Below are 19418 nucleotides of genomic sequence, written 5' to 3'. Positions count from 1 at the left end.
AGGCCGGAGGGGAGAAATGGTGGCCGCAGGAAAGGCGTAGTAGCAAAAAATAAAAGTGACAATGGTCGCTTACTAGTGACATACTGGCATTTTTCTTATAACTGGTCCTCTCTTCAAAGTGCTATTAAAAACGGTTTATGGCAACAACGATGCGACCAACCTCGACAGGCTGATCGCGAATAGTTGAATAGGCTAGTCCAACCATCGTCGCGTAACGTGCGTTCGATCAGAGCACCTTCATGCTCAGAGTTAGTCCAACTATGGTTAACTAACTTGCCCTGTAGTGCTTCCCATTTGGACAGAGGGTGAAACCACTGACCACATCCTCCAAATGAAAAGGAACGTGATGTACACGTTTGCTTTCAACGTGTACAAGTAGAATCCTCTATCACATGTGTTTCATGGACTGTGTGCCCATCTCGTGCAGCTCTGCACACACGACACGGTCGAGTCACCGTATCGGCCCCTTTGAAGTACGTGTATATGTCGACATGTCACCCCAACTGTTTTGTTCGGCGCGCGCATTCGCCAATTTGATTGGCAAATGCGTCCCGTGAGGGGATTGCACCGTTGCCCCGACACTAATTTGTTTTGCGGGATCAGCTGTTGAGCGCCATGCAACGAGGGCGCCTCGTATGTATAAAAGTGGCCGGGCACCCCTTGTTTCTTCCCTTAAGCTTCTCGCGATCAGCTGTCTAGCTCGCTCGTCCTAAGCTGCAGAGAGGAGTCTGATGAGACTTGGCGTGTTCAGCATCGCCTGATCAGAACCTGCGAGAAATCGCCCCGCAAAATGAAGCACCTGCAAGTTGTACTACCCGTTGCCCTGATGCTGCAGTTTTTTTATCTGGCGTGTTTAGCAGTGCAGCTACCTAATTCAAAGTACGGTCAATACAACCTGGCCGAGAATGGGAACACCGTCCGAGGCAAACCGATGAAGGGATCACCGGGGCAGTCCCGGCCAGGTCCACAAGAGGAGGAGGAGGACAGTGAATCGGAGGGCCCTGGGTCGGGACAGGCAACCATCACAGATTCTGGTGTCCTCAACAGAACTGCCTCTGCGGACGAGGACCACAGAGCTAGATGCGGCGCTTGCGAGATGCGAGAGCACCAGAAGGCCCTGCGCATCCAGTCCATTAAGGAACAGATTCTGAGGAAACTAAATCTCAAGTCGGTTCCGAACATCACCATGCCGATTCCTAAGATACCACCTTTGCAGCAGCTTATGGGAGGGCAGGACCCAGACATGAGCGCTATGCAAGGGGATGCACCTGTCCATGGACAGTTCAGAATGGCCCACACGGACGAATACGACTCATCACCACACTACGGGGCCACCACCAAACGAATTTTCACATTCGCAAAGCCAAGTAAGTACATTTGCACGTTGCTGCCTCTCAATATGATCATGCTTTATGTGTAGGTAAAAATCTGGCATGAGATACAGACGCCCTCACACTGCAAGCAGCTTTAGTGGATACCTCAAACACACACAGAGAGAGAGAGAGAGAGAGAGAGAGAGAGAGAGAGAGAGAGAGAGAGAGAGAGAGAGAGAGAGAGAGAGAGAGAGAGAGAGAAGACTGAACTGACAGCTTGCTTCTTTACAAATCAACCACAATTAGGGGCGGAGTTAGCAGAGGGAGGGCCGTTCTTTCAAGCTCAATCCATTATATATATCTCTTGCATCTTGTTTATTTTGAGTTTTTGGTCATTTTTGGTCTCACCCATCTTGATCCATCATAAAAATGTTTCCTTCATGACTGATGGGCCTGGAGTTTAAGCAGCTACAGGCTTTCCCCACAGGAACATTGCCTTTTCCAACTGAGTCTTGTTTTGCCCAGGACCTCGATCGATGTGAAGTATTGTCTGGGGGAAAAGACAACACTCTACGCTTTGTTCAGAAACACCTTGTGTTGACGTGAGAACGTAATTGGACTCAACCAGCCTCCCCTTCTATTAACCGCGCAATTACAAAAGTAAAATCTTTTTCATCCCCCTTCAAGTTTAAAACGAGAAGACAGGTTTGACAAGATAAGTTTACTTGGTACTTGTAGGAGCGAAGTCCTTACATTGCATGCTTAGTAATTTCTAAATTTGACAGAGGGGTTTCCCTGCGACATTCTGCGGTTTCCACCTTAATTTTACTACCCTGGATACGCCCGCCCCTGGGCAATGGACAGACGGCGTCAAATTATGTGGGTCGGTGGAGTACGCCATGTCCCTAGATCACTCCATGTATGGCGACCTGGTCTTATTAAGGGAAAAAGCTTCCTCATTGGATTTCTAAAATAAGCCTGAGCAAGTCTCTAAAACACAGGCTGGCAGACATTCGTTATTGGCACCGGGCAGATTGCCATTAGCTTGGCTGCCAAGAGATGAAACATGATACCAGAATTTTAAAGACTCTGTTGAGAAGACAAGGAGAGAGCATCCAGGGAGTATCACACGATAGCGAATGGGTTATCCTCTCTGTCATCAGTTTGGTTATGGCTCCTTTACTTACAGATCACAGTCGTGTTTAATTCGCTGTCCTAAATTGGCAACCACCCGCAGTTCTCCATTAAACCTTGTCATCACCACAGAAAGTTTTCTCGGTTTAAACAGTCACACCCCCACATTAATGTCGACTCGTTTGCGGGGTATGTCTGTCGCACATTTTGCCAGGTAATGCATTTCTGATGATTCCAGTACGGATTCCCCAATTGGCTGAAACTGGATTCAGGCGGTTACAAGTTGGAAACGACAGGTGTTGATGCCCGGGTAAGATACGGGACACACTTGTCTATGCTTGTGGAATTGACATCGATTACCTTGAGTTCTCCCAAAGAGCCGAAAGTTTAGCTACAGCTGACAATGTACGAATTTAATCAGCGAACCCATGATTTATTAGCAATCGAAAATGCTTGGATTTTTTTTCAGAAAGCTGTGGCGCTTGTTTGGCGATTTCGTGGTAATTATTAGGATCCGTTGAAAATTGTTAGCGACTACACTTGTTTATGAAGGAAGTTAGATCATGCACCGAGGGCTCGAAATGTACACACACAAACACTCACACAAACACGTTGGAATTGCATGAAAATGTCTATAAAAGCCTTGTTTCCCTGTTGGCTCGTTCATCCTTGACCCCAAATTGCTGATTCACACGTCCCGCTGATTCCCGCAGCGATTGTAACAATGATTATTCGAGCCTCAAATTAATGTTCGGGGAATCCAGGATTGATTTTACAAGCCTTATAATAAAAATACTGTAGCTATGATGGTTAGAGTGGTTACATGTCCCCAATGCAGCTAGAAGGATCCAGGTACTACAGTCATCATGTTCACGCTATTGTACGTTGATTGATCCAAAGTTAACCCAGGTATGTATTCACGCAAAAAAATGACAAGATTTAAGGGTCAACAAAAGTCAGAAATGAAGGGAAGTGAAGTCGGTATTACAAAGGGTCTTTTTGTGGCGTCTTTCACATTGAGTCGTTTAAAATAAGCCGCAGTCTTCCTGATTCAATGCCCAGTTGCCCCGAAGAAAACCGTCGAATCACCAGATGTGACTGGTTGATGAGATTGACAGACATCGAAATACGCCTCTCTGATTAGCTGGGATTTGGGGGTGGTCGTCTTACCTCAGTAATAGGTAACCGTTTGAGAAAATCTAACTCTTCTTTCAATTCGGGAGAAGACTTAATTAACATCATCTGTGAAATTTTTACACTTTGTACCCTATGCCACGTTGCAAAGGTGATCTTTGCACAATCCGAACGTGAATCGTCACAGCTCAAGTTAGCTCAGAATGAAACATTTGAACTTAATCATTCCAACGTCAAAGTTTTCTTCTTGGTTGCAAAAGTATGACTTTGTGACACTCCAGTTGAAAGAAGTGGAATGTTGAAAAACATGGTGACTAAGCTAGGACTCGAAATCAATCGCGTGGGAGTCCCCACGGATGAACGTTAAAAGGTGATGCGTCATTTCATCCCCCTCCTTCCTGCGACGTTTTCTCCAAACGTGCCCGTGTCGAGTTGTGAAATGTCCCGCACTGTTTACTGGACACTCTCCCCACACTCAGAAACACCCAACACTGGAAGTGCAAACTCTGCGGATACAAGCCTTCCGAGTAATGACTTTTTTCTGTTTGTCGTTGTAACACGCCCCAGTAGTTACTGGTCGTCTTGGTGATTGAAATTCCCTAATTTTGACCTTTTTCGTGCTCACTACATTGAAATTTACCTTGAAGAATTATGATGTCGTTGACTTTTAGAATTTGAGTCATCTTTCTAGCCCCCTTAGATCAGCTGACATCTCACAGCCAAAACATCATGAGGAAATTACCAGTGAAAGTTAACTTGCGGCACCTGAATCCTTTTTCGAAGTGAAAATCGAATTTAGTTTTAAAAAATACGGACAACTTTGTGGAGGCATTTCGTCACACGACAGTATGAAACCCAAGACAACCTATGTTACAGGGCAAAATAAATCTTCACAAGATCCTTCTTACTTCTTTGCCGCTAAGATGTTTCGGGTACGCATTGTTATCGTCATTGATGTTAGATTTACTTCGCAAGAGACAGATTTACAAACGGATGTCCTCTACGATTCAAGTCTGCCGACTCTGAAGCACGACAACCCACAAGATGGCTCATTTATTTCTTCCGTTCGTAACAGAGAACTCGGATCATAAGAAATGAGGTCACAATTGACGCATTTGGCTGAGTGACTTTCAATCCGTACGATGCTGTGTTGCTTCCTCATAGAGATTGGAATCTCCACCCAGACATAATGAACAAGCGAAGAAATAGAGCAGAGTCCATTTCTCAAGAATTTCTCCTCCTGTACAGCAAAATCCAAAGTCCGATATCTTTCTGTAAACTGACTCATGACGTCACGGTGAAGAAAACAGTGTACATGAGACGAATCTGAATGATAAACCAAATGAGCAAAACTGTAGTCTTGAGAGGTGACGCTATACAAGGACAATTCCGACTCTTGATGCGAACTGGAACTGGACCATGTCAACTTTTTTATCCTTTTGTTTCAAATAGTTTGCCAAGCCAAATACACCCCGATAAATTCCACCGTTGCCATACAGCGATTTGTGCACAATATGTGAAACAAAATGTGAAAGCGTATGACAACGTAAATTATGATTTAAGGAACAAAACTCAACCAAAGCAATTTGTCCATGTTTGGTGAGTGTAAGAAAAATCACGAACAAGATGCTCGTCATTTGGATTTTTTTTTCAATTTTGTGGGGATCCTTTAATCCAGTTCTCTTTGAATACCTCGTTTTTAAAATTGCAACGCTTATTCTATTCTTTAACCAAAAACTAAAGGTAACCAAGCATCAAAATCCGTTGAGATAACTATCGCTGATGGGGCCAAATGGAAATCTCGTGGCGAGAAACTACGTAGCTGAAAGAGAATCCAAATTTAAATTTTCATCACACGTTCCGAAATGCACAAGCATAATACTTGTAGGAATATTCATGTCTAGTCTGCAACGGAAACCGGGAATGTGGTAGAGGGAGCCGTACGTGGGTATCCCTGGGTCATCAATAGATTCTTGGGAAGGCACCCCGAGGTCTTAATTCGTTCGCTGATTAATAACATCCGTCGCCTGGTGCAGAGCAAAGAAATAATAAGAAAAAAAAACCGGGGGGAAAGAAAGGTCTTCGAGACATGCCGGCTACAGATGATGCGGTCAGCACGGAGGAATAATGTTTTCAGGGTCTTGTCATATTTGCATTATGCCCCCTATCAAGGAAACATCAGCCCACGCAGTCAGAAGAAAAAAATCAGCATTTCTTTTAATTAGTGAGATATAATAGACAACCTTTTCGCCGTGTTAGTTTCACGACTTCAAACATCATACCTACCTGTTGAATAATTTTGTACATCTTACGATGCACAAAAAACGAAGGCGCAGTATTATCAATGCTGAGGATTCAGAAATCTTTAAGATCTATTCAAAACTTCGATTAGTGGAACTGTTCATCACTCAGTTAACAAAGACGATAAAACGACAACGTTTTAGTTTGTTTTGTTTGCCTTCCACGTATCACAGCTTTAAAAAAAAGTGTGAATCACGACTACTTACTTGGCAGTCCGTCGTCTATTACATCCAACCCCATTACGGCTTACTCGTATGCATGTTCAGAAAGAGCCTGGAGGGATGCGCTACTTAGGAGTCTGTACTGATGGTAATTAGGAACGATTGATAATGTAGATCGTCCTTCGGTTCGGGAAGGCCAATTCCGAGGTCGGTCTGTAATCATATGCCCAGAGTGCCGGGCAGCCGTGTTCTCTGTCTCTGATGACTGAAGTTAATTTCAAAGATTGTTTGTCAGCTGATTGAGCCATGATACCCTCGGGTGCTTCCTCTTGCAAAGTGGAGATGGCGAGGGCTTCAAGTTGACCTTCCTGCAAGAGTTTCTCTTTCCTCGTTGCTTTGTACCAAGTCTAACGGTTAAAACCTTGGGAATTCGAATACCGTACCAAAAAACCGTGAGCAGCTATACAGAAGATAATGAAGTGTTGACCCATTAAATGAGGGAAACTATCAACCTCTTCGAGCCTCCTTGAAGATGATTAATGACAGCGCATTTGCCATAACTGACAGGTGGAACCATGGTGGAACATTCGTTCCGCCCTTGAAATGCGAAAGGACGGAGTATAGGTGAATGCTGGGAAATTTCAAGTTGACTCCGATATTGATAGAAATGGACAAAAATTGAGATTGTACACTTGTATTATGTGAAACACAACGGCTTAACAAGCAGAACTATTTGAATTGGTTTCCTTCTCAGTTGTGCGGGAGGCACCTTTGCCCTCATATGAAAAACAAAATGGCGGAAAAGGAGATCTTTACCACACTGGTTTTAAGGGTACAGTCCACTAATTCCAGCCCCATTGAAAACAGTGTAAAATCAGCACTGTTCATGGGCCCAATAACATCCACGCCAACATCCCTGAGATTTCTGAAACACAAATGAAATTCTTGTCTGGTCACTAATCTTTTAATTTCTTTTCAATTTTTTGTGGGTTAACCAATTACATTTTTAATTATTCCCACAAAACAAAATCACCCCCCAAAAAGTGATTTTTCCGAATTCTGATTGCGGCCATTTTTCAAGTGGCAACCCTCACCTTTCTCGGGCACTTAGGACCATTTTTCAACCGTAGTTTTTAGCCATTCTGCTCTCATATGAAAGCTCAAAGACCCAGGGAGTTGATCCTGGCAAGGGATTACACAATCTCACCATTTTGGGAGCCAAACAATCTCCTTTTTCAAAAGATACTAACGGAACACAAGACTGGCGGTCTCTTTGTGGAGGCGCACTGTGCGAAGTTTGATCTTGCAACCCAAGCTGCAACCGCAAAGTACTCGATACTCTTTACAGCTCTAGAGATATTTGCGGTTATGCGGTTTGTTACTAACTCCGGGGATGCCCCAAGAAGAGAGGCTAGTGATCAGCTCAACCGCAAATAAATTAGATTACTGATACACCCTCTTGACAGTTCTTTCATTTGAGTTTGACGACAAAACAGCTCGATCTGGGAAGCAACAAGAGATTCTGTCAGTCAGAGCATATAAGAATCGATCTACATTGTGAAACAATGAAATCTCCAAGAAAATTTGATAATATAGGCGTAATAACAATTGATTGCTCTTTGGTTCGATCCGTCGGCGTTGTGCCGATTTCGTTTGGTTGGAGGAAGAACAATGTTTGGAAAGAGTAACAGGGTCTTTCTTGGCGTAAACACGAACCTGGCGTAAACAAGTGAGATTAGAAATTGAAGGGAAAGAACACTTGCGATAGAGGATTTCAGATAGTTTCTAATGCTAGTACTTTGTATTATTGATCAATCAGTTACGCTGAGGGGAGTTTACATTGTCGTATTTGTTTTTTTAATCCTTTCAGTCCAAGCCTCTTTTGAGACTCAGGATTACTTTTGGATTACTCTCCCTGTCTGTTTCTTTAAGTTGCTTGATGCTCTACTTGACAAGTATTGTGAATACTGGCATAGTGCCTTACCTGACGTCTGTCAATCAGGATTAGCGTGTTTACTTGGTCCGTCCTCCGTTTATCATCAATAAACGTGTTAATAGGCATATTTGCTTTTAACGGTTGGTGGACCTCCTTACCCAGGGCAAACCTACAAAACCTTGATCAACAACACGTTGATAAGCCGATTGGGATAAGTTACCGGGTGAACCGCATCCTCCAAAGTCTGGGCCGCTTTCAGACGGAGTCATAAATCCGAATATAACTTTCCCTTCCAAGCATGTACACAACAGCAAGTAGTCTGCTGACTTGCGGCCATCAACCGAACCTTATGATCCATTTCTCGATAAGGAGAAAAAAAAATCATGTAATGAAAGTTCCAGGTGAAGCATAGTGTTTCAGCTACGCATTTTGCGTGTATTAGGGAAAAAGAGGCCATGTATATAAAAACAGCTGTCTCGCACACCATAACTACCACTGAGCGAACAGATGTACCAGCTTGCTGGTTGGTAACAAGCAACTACTGCAAATTGTCTTGATAAGACTTAGAGCACGATAAGAGACATAAGCAAGTCACTCTGCTTTTATTCCACCTGTACTTACTTGGTGCATGCTTACCATGAACATCGACGGCAACAGGATAAGTAGGTCTGATTAGAATCTAAGCACATTATTTTTGTTCCTTAAGCCTAAATCTGGGCTCCGCTAATGAGACCGATGAATGGAAAGACTGCCACCGAGTTAAAAAAAAATCGATATGATGATGCAGTGCTCGCAAGTTTGGTCATTGTTTTAATCAATCTGTTTCACGCTGGAGTTACAATATTTATAATCGTATTCCTCATTGCTCTGATCGTTTCAGCACCTCCAGAATTGAATCTAGAAGATGCCTCGATATGCTTCTTCGATGTCCAGGGCAAGACCGACGGCTACGTGGTCTCAAAGGCCACCCTTTACTTCTACATCCAACCGGCTAAAGTTCTTCAGACCACAGTGCACACGATGAGCGTGAGCCGTGTGGTCATGATGAAAGGCAGTCGGGGGCTGATCAAGCTGGATACGGTGAGGGAAGAGAAGATTGTTCTCAGCTCTCGGCACGGCGAATGGCAGAGCGTGGAGCTGACCGACGTTGTGACCGAGTGGATTGAGAACCCTGGAACAAACTCGGGGGTGAAGATCGAGCTGTACGATGATGGACGAAACTCCGTGGTTGTCACTGGACTGACGGATGATGAAGAGACCAAGGTTGGTAGTTAATCAACACTCACGAGTTTCTGCATCTTCACAACGATGTTCCATAGTTTTTTTTTAATCCTTGAAATACAATTCCCTGTGAATCACACTGAGGATTCAATTCGTCTTTCCTCTTTAGAAACCCTTCTTACAGTTGAGGCTACATGATGCCAGGAGACGACGAAGTCGGCGCGCTGCAGGCCTGATCTGCATGGAGAATCAGCCCACGGAGCGCTGCTGCCGTTATCCTCTTCGAGTGGTCTTCGCCGACTTTCAGTGGGACTGGATTCTGATTCCGAAGGCCTACGAGGCGAATTACTGCTCCGGTCTGTGCCCAAGGATGCGTCTCCAGCAGTACACTCATACCAAGATCATGTCTATGGTCAACCCTCCTCCCGACGGCTACATGGGCCCGTGCTGCTCTGCCAGCGACATGGCCCCACTTACAGTGCTCTACTTTGATGAAAACGCCGACATCAAGTACAGTCTATTAACCAATATGAAAGTTGAGTCCTGTAGCTGTGCATAAATGGGCAATGATTCTAAAGTGGGCTCACTACATAGGCCTACATGGCTGGTTTGTTTCTAAAGCACGTGAAGTTCAATCCCTGGCAGTACTATCACAACGCGGATGGATATCAAATATCCAATGTGCCAAGCCGGCACTATTTTTTGTTGTTGTTGCAAAACAGTACTGTGATCCAATAGATGTCTTTTGATGCAAAATGTTCGCATGTTTTGAAGCTACTGCCAACCTTGAATATCACAGATTTATCCATATTTAATGATAAGGCAGACTAAACGAGAAAACTGAACTGCAGTGCCGGAATACAGCACACGTAGTTTGTTGATTTCAAAATAGCATGGTGTCTGCATCCCACCAATGTTCGTTTGCTGGTGCTAAACGAACACTAAAAGAAGTTCAGACATTGCTACCAGGGGGACATATTGATTCTCTGTTAAATAAAACGAACGAAACAACTTCCGACAAAGTAGTTCCAACAAAGTACATGTGGTATCGTGCTCCTTTGGTTGATGATTTACATCAACAACTTCTTGGGACTTTGCCAAAAGATGGTCGCCTTGTCTTTGTGACAAAAAGCAAATTACAGCTTTGTTTATGCAAATTAATAAGATACATATGTAATTCTAGCTTTTAAACATCTGACTGGTATCCTGAAGGTTCTAGCGACGACATCGCACTCTATGAAATGTTACAAGAAGCACCATCTTTAGCTTACGCGTCAGGTAAACATGAAGGGGCACCTGGGTTAACAGTTTTGGCGAAATATTTGTGGATGTTGTCAGCCATGTTCGTTAGCTGGTTCCAACGAACTCTAAAAGCAAGCAGGGTCAGCATAATAGAGCTATTCAAATCTATATTTTATTATTTTTTTATTTGTTTTACGAGCAGGTTTGCAGGGTGTTGGTCTGTCGTTCATGACCTTTACAATAAATGCAAAATTGTGTGAATGGTAACAGTAATATCTTGCTATAGTGCATGAAGGTAAATCCACCATTCACTTGTAATGTATGATTTAAAATTAAACTTAAAGTGCTTTCGCAAATTTGATAACAACTGAGGTATCTTAAAGGCCATGATGTCTTGTAGTTCATTTAGAAGACTTTGACATTATATAAATGTAATGAACTAACAAGGTGGACAGGCCATTATAACATTCTTAAACATTGATTGGAAAGAATGCATTGTCTGCAAGACTTTCACTTGCTATCCAAATATTTAGAGTTTTTAAGTATGGGTATTCAACTGTAGCACTGCTTTCTGTTCATTTTCTTTTCAACTTTGTGGTTAAGGTCTTCGCCGTAATGCAATCCCTAATCATGCATCTGCCAAATCTCCAAGTAATGCTCCAATTCATATATCGTATTTAGACTGTGCCTAATGAATTGTCAGCATTGCTATTGGTGGTTACCTAGAAGTGTGTGAATAAAGGGAATAATGCGTACACCCGAGCTATTTTAGTTCCAATCACCATGGACAAATGAAGATAATTGAGGTTCCTTCCTAATTTTTGACACTCTGGTAAATTTACAGTATTACAAAACACTGCGTGGTATCTCACACTGGTAGGAATTCTGAACGTTCCTGACACCTGCCGTTCAAAATATCGAAGAATCTGAATAAAATTTGTCAATTTTTTTTGTAATTAAGTCTGGTGTCCTTTACAAGACAAGGGACTTGAAATGCACAGGTGGGTAGACATGAGCTATCAACAACACAAACAGAATGAAACTAACGTTGCACTTGAATCGTGATTAACCGGGGGGGGGAAAGGGGCCACGCCCCCTCTTAAAGCAAAACTAATTTTGACTCCAAAATGAGAAAGGCTATTTTTTGGTCTATCTTCCAAAGCGTGTGAAAAGCTCCAAAATGTAGCCTAAACCCTCAGAATGACCATAAAAGGTTACATAAAGCAATTCCAGATTTTTGCCCACGCCCCCAAAATGTGGCTTTAGGATCGCCCCTTGACTTACACTTGGTTTTATTTTTGAGGCTGAAATTGGATTAATAAATAAAATTGTGCAATCTTTGAACGAGGCTTGAAGGAGGTGGACAAAGTACTTAGAGGATTAGCTAACAATCATAAGTAATCACATTGAGTAACGCTTTGCAGGTTAAGTATTTTGGAGAAACCGACGACAATCGTTCGTACATTTTGATCTATGTAATAGGCTAACAAGTTAACTATTCAGAATGTGCTAATTCAAAGTTGCAATCTGTCAAATTGTGACCCTTGCTCCATGAAGTATCTAAGCATTGATGTAACAGCCGTTTCACAAGTTAGCCATCTTGATGGACATTTCGATAAAGCCGTTTTGATAAGAAGTAGGCCCCTATTAAGCGCTTGTGGACAAAACGTGTATGCTTACAAAAAAGACTCTACGAAAGCAGCTAACTTTACGAATAAAAGGTTTTCATGGATAACACCCCCGGATGAAGGAAGACAATATACCTGTCCTTGCCCTTCGATTGTGTTGAACAAAGCATAGGCCAAAAATCAACATACCCATTATTGCAGTGCATGTAGGAAAGCTGGAAGTACTCTGGCAGTGAGTTATTGAAATGAAGTGAACTTGCAAAACCATTGTAGGACTTGATAGCTTAACTAAGCCAATGATTCACGGTGAAAAGGCAGCGGTAACTCAAGTGAAGTGCAACAGGTGTCGAAATTCAACTTCCGTGTTTTGGGCTTGAAATTTTGACCCATTTATTGCACCAAGTAAGATCTAAGCTTTCCCCAACAACCAGTTCAAACGTGGGCCAAGGAATATTATTAATGATTCATTGAATCCGAGTGAGAAAGAAGCAGTTGTTAAACCACTGTGTTTCTATGATGTTGTGTCAAGTTTATTCATCACAAGTGTGGCAGGCTGAAATTACACCATGCTGAATTTACCTACAGGCTGCTTGAGCTTAAAGGACTACACGCGCATGCTCTTTTTGCCAACTTCGTTGGGTAATTTCGGCAAGGGGCTGATTCTGCAGCACTGAACTACACGATTCATTATATCAGTAGACACTAAATCCAAAATAGGTGGTTACTTTTCCGAGGTCTTTCAAAGATGGTTGGTTACTAATTGTTTGGAGCAGCATACAGAGCTTTATTCAGTATTAAAGAATATGCACACCTAGTCAGTGTGTAAGAGAAACTGAAGGATTTTTTTTTTGGACTCGTTGCTTGTCTCATCATTGTTTATACTAGTTTTTTAGTCTTCCTGATTGTCCCTCTTTCCAATCCATAACATTTTACCCTGGACTCCTAAGAGATGCTGCCAAAGTCTCTCAACATTCAAAAGTTGGTGACTTGAAACAAAACGTTCAGGATCAAGGGACACCAGAACGCTCAAACGATTGACACGATTGGGCATCTTTAACTATCCAACCTTGGCAAGATTTGTCTCTTAACTGTCAAAATGCACAGAGCACCGAATTGTGTTTAGTCGTGAGGGACCGGCTTCAACAAATCAATCGAAATGTTGCGAACCAGTTTGAAAAAAATCATCGCATCAAAAGCGAGCACACTGTTATGAATGCATCGACACGCATGCATAACTGTATAACAACTTTAAAAAACATCTTTTTCGTCACCGACACAAAAGCGCTTTGACACCCTTACTCCTCGGGGTGGAAGAACTATCGGAGGATTTAAAGCCTGTTGGGGTTAAATGCCTAACTTTCTGTTTTTTAACACCTGTTGATGTTACATCTACTCTCAATACTTAGCTTACATGGCAATTTGTGCGACTTCTGGTGTAGCAGAAAATCTGACAAAATGGAAAACCAGATAAATAAATATACATACTTCATTCCACGACTCTGATGGCCATTCTTACAAACTAGTTCAAGTAATGTTAAAGATCTGTCACTTTTACGAGTTCATCAAGGAATTAGCTGATCACGAGACAATAATAGCCCTCACATTTACTACTCTAAGGTGATCTGACCTTCGTGTAATTGCAGACGACACAATGTGTTTTTCTTTCCCCTTTATGTCCTGAAAAACAAGTTGGGTCGGGTTTGCTTTACGATCGACGAGCGAACAATATTACCACTGGGGAGGTGGGTTTCAGCGTGACGAAGCTGCTACACCTTGTTCGGTCACCTTGTTATTATTTTGGTATATAAACGAGCAAACGATGCCATGAATTGACACTTGCCCTACAGCTTGGTGACCCGCGAAGCAACCAATCCAGGGGTCTTGGTGTTTTGCTGACATCTCAAAATACAGGCCGGGGAGCGGTAAACAGCTATTGTGAGTCGGACAAAAGATCAAAGGCGACCCAATTATTACCGGGGCTTTGCTTTCACGCTCAATTGCAGGTGTTGGGCGGGTTTAGGGGACCCTGGCGACAACCAGAAAAACACAATTTGCGTGATCTGTTATCACCATCTTTGCCCCTGATCTGTTTTTAGCCTGCAACTTCGGCCCCGCGTTGTTTCTCTATAACCTTAGCGCCACACACCTGCGTTTGCCGTAAGGCTTGATGAGGTCTCCACCAAGAAATATTGATCTTCAAATAACCATGAGTAAATATGCAGCTTGATGACTCAACACAAACCAAATTCAAGAAGGTCGATGTTTTTTGTACTTCTCTTCTTCAACGCTGTATGATGAAATCTAGAACCAACAGAAGAAACAAATGTTGAACAAGATTCTAACACCACTTTATTTTTGGCTTGATATTTAACAAACACGCGTTACTGACCAAACAAATAAAGTACCTGTCACTGCCGAGCACGAAATTTCTCTGAAAAGTTTGAGTCACTGAACAAATCCATCCGGGGTATTAATCTTTTGCCATTAAACGGGCATAACCTTGAAAATACTGAGACAAAATTAGGGCATGGATATGAAATGAAATATAAATTACAAAATAATTCTAACAAAATACACAAATACTGCGTGTCAATAACTTGAGCTTGTATATTTACATGACAAAACCAAACTATTTTAATCTCGTGAAATATACTTTTAAATCTTACCTCTTGTGGTTAAAAATATACTAGGAAACAAATCTGCCCATCTTCCCGTGGATGAACATTTTAAAGAAATCTTGGCCTTACACTTGACTGGAACATGTTGAAGACTTACTTAATGACGCACAAGAGTACAGTTATTTTACCGATGGACGCGTAGTTTTCTCTCTTTTTTTAAAGATTATTTTAAGAAGCTCTGAAGGAGCGTAGTTATCTCATTTATCTCAGCATAACATCACGCATTGCTAGAAACAGGCCGTCGGTTGTAAGGGCACTCAAAGAAATTCCAACGAAACTATTTTCGAGCTTTCTTCGAAGCAAACTATGACGTCAGCACACCTCTAGGAAGTTCAATGGAGCGGGTCAGTACTTTACCAGTATCACGCTCGGCTTGACAGCTATCACATTTTGTTGTTGACATTTTGCTCATTGTTTGGAGAGTGGAAAATGACTTATGTCACCAAAAATTTGGTCTAGACCGAGTCCAAATGGGCCAAGTGCACGTACTTCAGAGAATTTTCTAAATAGAAAAAAACTTGCTTTAAAACAAACAGGGGCTGACACGAATCAGGTGTAGTGAATATAGCACTTATGTTCTCGTGAGGTCTTTACTCCATGTTTGTCAAAACATAATTGACAGGTGTAATCCGCCCACAAACCTATTAACATAACTCGCTGATTAAAAGATGTCAGGTTCAATTTTGGTCCCTGCAGATCACGATAGACAAGCGGTAATTGCAACATGAATATTAAAACTGGAACTCTGGATGTCGGCAAAGCCAAGGGAAATATCTGGGGATAGTAAGGCATACGTCTATCCTTTCAACTACGATGCATGTATTCGTAGGTTCTTACTGGTACATAATGTATTAGCAAACCCCTGTCTTACCCTAATGTGCTTCATTACATAACCCCACTGCCAATGAATAGGCATTGATAATTACAGCTTTTGGAAACTGTAATATCTCGCTAGATCTGAGTGACACGACGTGTATGTAGTGGTGCATGTACAAGGAGCTTGCGAACTGGTTGCTGTCAACTTTGGTATAATAGTGTGACCAAGGTGAGTCTTAACATTCAGTTTGGGGTGTCAGGTGACCGATCACCACCTGGGCCGTGCCAAATATCCGAAAAACCGAATATTCGATCGATTGTCGAATATTCGAATCGTGAATTATTCGAATTGACTCAGCCCTAATCACCACCTGAAGATTGCACTTCCACAGTACCAGTAGTAATCTCTCCATCTCTTGCCTTATCAAGCCTCGCTTTCAAAACAACCTCGTATTGAGCTGGTGTGAGGAGTTTATCCATCTGCAGATCACAGCCCCCGAGCTTCGGCAGGACTATGGCGATATAACCTTCGCCACATGGCTAGACAAAAGGAAAATGCGACCCATCAAAACTACTGCTGTTCAAATCATATTAAAGTTAAGTACCGGTATAGGCTGGCAGACAACCAACCTTGGAAAAAATAAAGACTTACAGCGAGGCACTTGTTCACTTATTAAAACGGCAAAAACAGCCTTAAAATGGTATATCTTGAGATCAACAAGAAACATTTCGTTCGACCACAAGGGATAAAAGAAGTTTTAAAACTGAATAATAAAAATTCGAAGCATTGCAATAGCGTCGGAATTCCGACACGCCAAACGAAACAAAAATATTGTTATTTGTTAATAGGTTAACATTTTTGTTTGTCAAAGTAAGACACCCAGGGGAAAAACGACAACCAATAAATCGCACGAGGAAAGCAAACTGCGTACCATATACCAGTCGTTCTGATCGCCTCATTAGAACCACGTGTTCAGGTAAGATACAGGATAAACACTTTCAAGGTTCAAGATTTCTAGAAATAACAAACAGGTCTAGCTTCCACAGAAAACTATCAGCCGTAAACATATCACAGCGTCTACTCCTGTACTTACCATCGTGATGGGGGGTTAATTTCCAGACATCGCCAATCTATATACAGCAGGGATAGACAGCACTTCGCCGTCTCAATGTCCAACGGAACACCCCCTGATAACCTCGTATTCATATCTGATTATCCCACATAATGTTCATGAATGTATCGAAACCAGAGAGCATAAAAATAGCCTGCAACCTTTAGCTGTCTGGTAAAATAGGGTTTCAGTTGCGCAACCTAACCATTTGTTTGTTCCTTCAATTTTTTTATACTCTCATTTCAACTGTCTCCAGTTTTTATTCAAGTGATAACATTAAATGTTTCGATTAAAATTTCACCAGCATTAATTAAAATGGAGTGTCACATTAGAACACTAACATGGCGCACAAGCGATTGTCTTTACTAATTTTTCCCATACGGGCAATGTAGAATATTCTACAGCTGAGCTGGCTGTGTGTTGCGCAAGATCTGCCGTCAGCTGATGTATAAACTAATCCGATAAGACGCCCTAACTGTGGTGGCACCGCACTCACACGCACATTCTTCAGCTTGACGCGTGCGTGCGTTTAGCAAATCACGACACCCTATTGGTCGAAGAGGCGCGTTATACGCGCGTACCACCTGTCCACGAGCGTTGTGCCACCACAGTAATGGCTTCTGGCTGTGGTCAAATTACACTATACAGAAGGGCGGGCGAATGCTCGTTTGGTCACGCAAGTTACGTGAGCAGCGCGCTGACAAGCTAATTTTAAACCAGAGGAAAAGAGACTCAAAGTCCCATGGTCCTTTGCGGTACTCTACACTATACAGTCGGTGTCCAATTATTATACAGAGCCGACCACCAAATAAATATATCCCTTCGGCGTTTATGTAACACCACGCTATATGCAGCATAAGGACTAATTTCCAACAGTAGAATGTTATCTTGTCTTGATTAAAAATAACTGATGGGCAAGGGCAACTAATCCAGGACCATGGACCAAAATGTTCTATTCATGTGTTTTTCTATTGCCAGGTACCATTTCAATCTATAGGGCCTAGCAGGCATCACAAAATCACAGACATGGGCAGCGGTTTATTTCAAGTAGAAATACTTGCCACAGTCTCTAGTACAAAATAGTTGCCAACTTTATCTCATGCTATCTGTATTTCATATTACGCAGGTGCAATTATCTAATGAGTTTATATATATATAACGGTTTAAATTAATCAGGTTAAGAGACCAGCTGATGAACACCACATTTTCCGAAATTTGTCCTTAAATTAACCTCTTTCGTTTGCTTAGGCCTACTTGCATGTAATACTAAACGTAGTTTGATCGCTTTCGGGTTTAATGCTTGGCTCAAGGTTTGAAACATGCAAGCAGTACGTCCCAAATAAAGGGCACCAGATCAAGTTTATTCGACAGCTTCAACCGGAGTCCCGCAAATGTGTGTGCTGTAAAGACCCAGCAACCTGCCAAGCAAAGGGGCAACATACCTTAGTTTGGATGAGTTGAGGATTTTCGAGTAACGTTTCATTGACCTCGATGAGTTTAGCACTGATGCAGCTGTACATCGTGTAGCAGGTGCTATCAGAGCAGGTGACTTTACATAGTTCGGCAGTCTGGTTCAGCCACTGCCCTCCCTGAAATTCACAGTCACAAAAACCTTAAAGACAAATGGCCAGCATACTACTTAGGCGGTCCTGGATCCCTTCAAAGTAACAAAACCCAACCGGGTTTATGGGGGATTTGTTAGATCATTTTTTTGAATAATATTTAGGTTTTGTGGTTTTTCTTCAACACCCTGTAGCAGAGGTTGTCTTTATTTAATCTTCTTTATACTTGAGCCTCGGAGAGAAGAGTGAGATACAAACAAGTCCCCAGTAAGAAGTCTTCAAATATATCTGACATCTCCAAAGAAAATCAAGCAGATTCTTCACAAGTAGTCACATAGAGCCGAGTTGCTTGATTTGAGAAATCTCTTACAAATTGCCTCGGAACAATTCTTTTTTTTCCCCACATGACCTAAGAGGTTGTCAACACCATAACAATCCATGGCGTCATACACACAAAGAGTGAGTCCATTTCAGCTAATACAGGTCCCAGTAAAAAATGGAGGGCCCTAAACTTAAAGAGCAGTACACATTTCCCTAAAATAAACTCCAAAGGATACAGTGATCTCAATGGGTATTTCATATCACTCTGACCTTTTGAGTACCTTTTCCCTCGGTTATTATTTCCATCTTCTGCCATTTTAGGCAATTACTAACCGAAATTTAGCCCTCGTGGTTTAGGGTTCAATAATTGTCGTATGCTTAACTAAATTAATGTCATCTTTCCGTATAGCTGAGGACTACGCTCTGCTGTCTTGGAGATTTACCCCTAATGAGATTTTTTTGAAACCACCTGATTAGAAAAAAATTAAAACTTCGGATTTTTCTTCAAAAAGGTCAGTGTAATATACCATATCAAAATTCCTTCATATCACTTTTTCCTTCAGATTTTTCTTGTTAAGATTATATTATTATTAAAGTTAAGATTATATTATCTCGTTGGAAATACTGAACATGTCTTTCCAAAAAAGAAAATCAGACGCCTATTACAACCAAAAAAATAAAAATACTACGAAATTATTATGCACACAACATTTTTATGACGAAGAGGTGAAAGGTGAAGCCATTGAATTGAAATCACAAGATCCTTTTGTAAATCTGTTAACACAGCAACTGTCCGAATATTACACCGACTGGAGTAAACGGACTTCAATGGACAGTGTCAACTCTTGTCTATTGTCAC

The 19418-nt window shown here is 42.0% G+C and overlaps 2 protein-coding genes across 4 annotated transcripts in view; one reads left to right on the top strand and one right to left on the bottom strand.

Annotated features, from left to right (window-relative positions):
* The window catches only part of LOC110977689 (protein Abitram-like), a 38913-nt gene that overhangs the window by 11519 nt on the left and 7976 nt on the right, over positions 1-19418 (bottom strand). For 2 of the 3 annotated variants that reach the window (XM_022232016.2, XM_022232026.2), the window contains 2 exons: positions 18119-18265; positions 14397-16104 (listed from right to left, as the gene is read on the bottom strand). In XM_022232016.2, the coding sequence (XP_022087708.2) occupies positions 15925-16104; positions 18119-18265 (327 nt within the window). In that variant the 3' untranslated portion in view covers positions 14397-15924. Of the gene's footprint in view, positions 1-14396; positions 16105-18118; positions 18266-19418 lie in introns of those variants that run through there. The other variant, XM_087148325.1, reaches the window with a different exon arrangement.
* On the top strand, positions 399-12907 carry LOC110977597 (growth/differentiation factor 8-like). Its single transcript, XM_022231865.2, has 3 exons — positions 399-1367; positions 8860-9242; positions 9370-12907. Exons 1-3 carry the CDS (start codon positions 791-793, stop codon positions 9757-9759), a joined length of 1350 nt encoding a protein of 449 aa, XP_022087557.2. The 5' UTR covers positions 399-790; the 3' UTR covers positions 9760-12907.

Source organism: Acanthaster planci, linkage group LG17 (assembly GCF_054643075.1).
Source record: "Acanthaster planci isolate LZ-2023a linkage group LG17, COTS_SCS, whole genome shotgun sequence".
NCBI classification, from domain to species: Eukaryota; Metazoa; Echinodermata; class Asteroidea; order Valvatida; family Acanthasteridae; genus Acanthaster; species Acanthaster planci.
Note: the sequence above shows the minus strand (reverse complement) of the source record. Positions and strands in the feature narration are given on the sequence as shown.

Coding starts and splice junctions, on each gene's coding strand:
- LOC110977597 (XM_022231865.2), top strand. CDS start 791: ATGAAGCACCTGCAAGTTGTACTACCCGTTGCCCTGATGCTGCAGTTT. Junction 1,368..8,859: donor TTTCACATTCGCAAAGCCAA/GTAAGTACATTT, acceptor TGATCGTTTCAG/CACCTCCAGAATTGAATCTA. Junction 9,243..9,369: donor CGGATGATGAAGAGACCAAG/GTTGGTAGTTAA, acceptor TTTCCTCTTTAG/AAACCCTTCTTACAGTTGAG.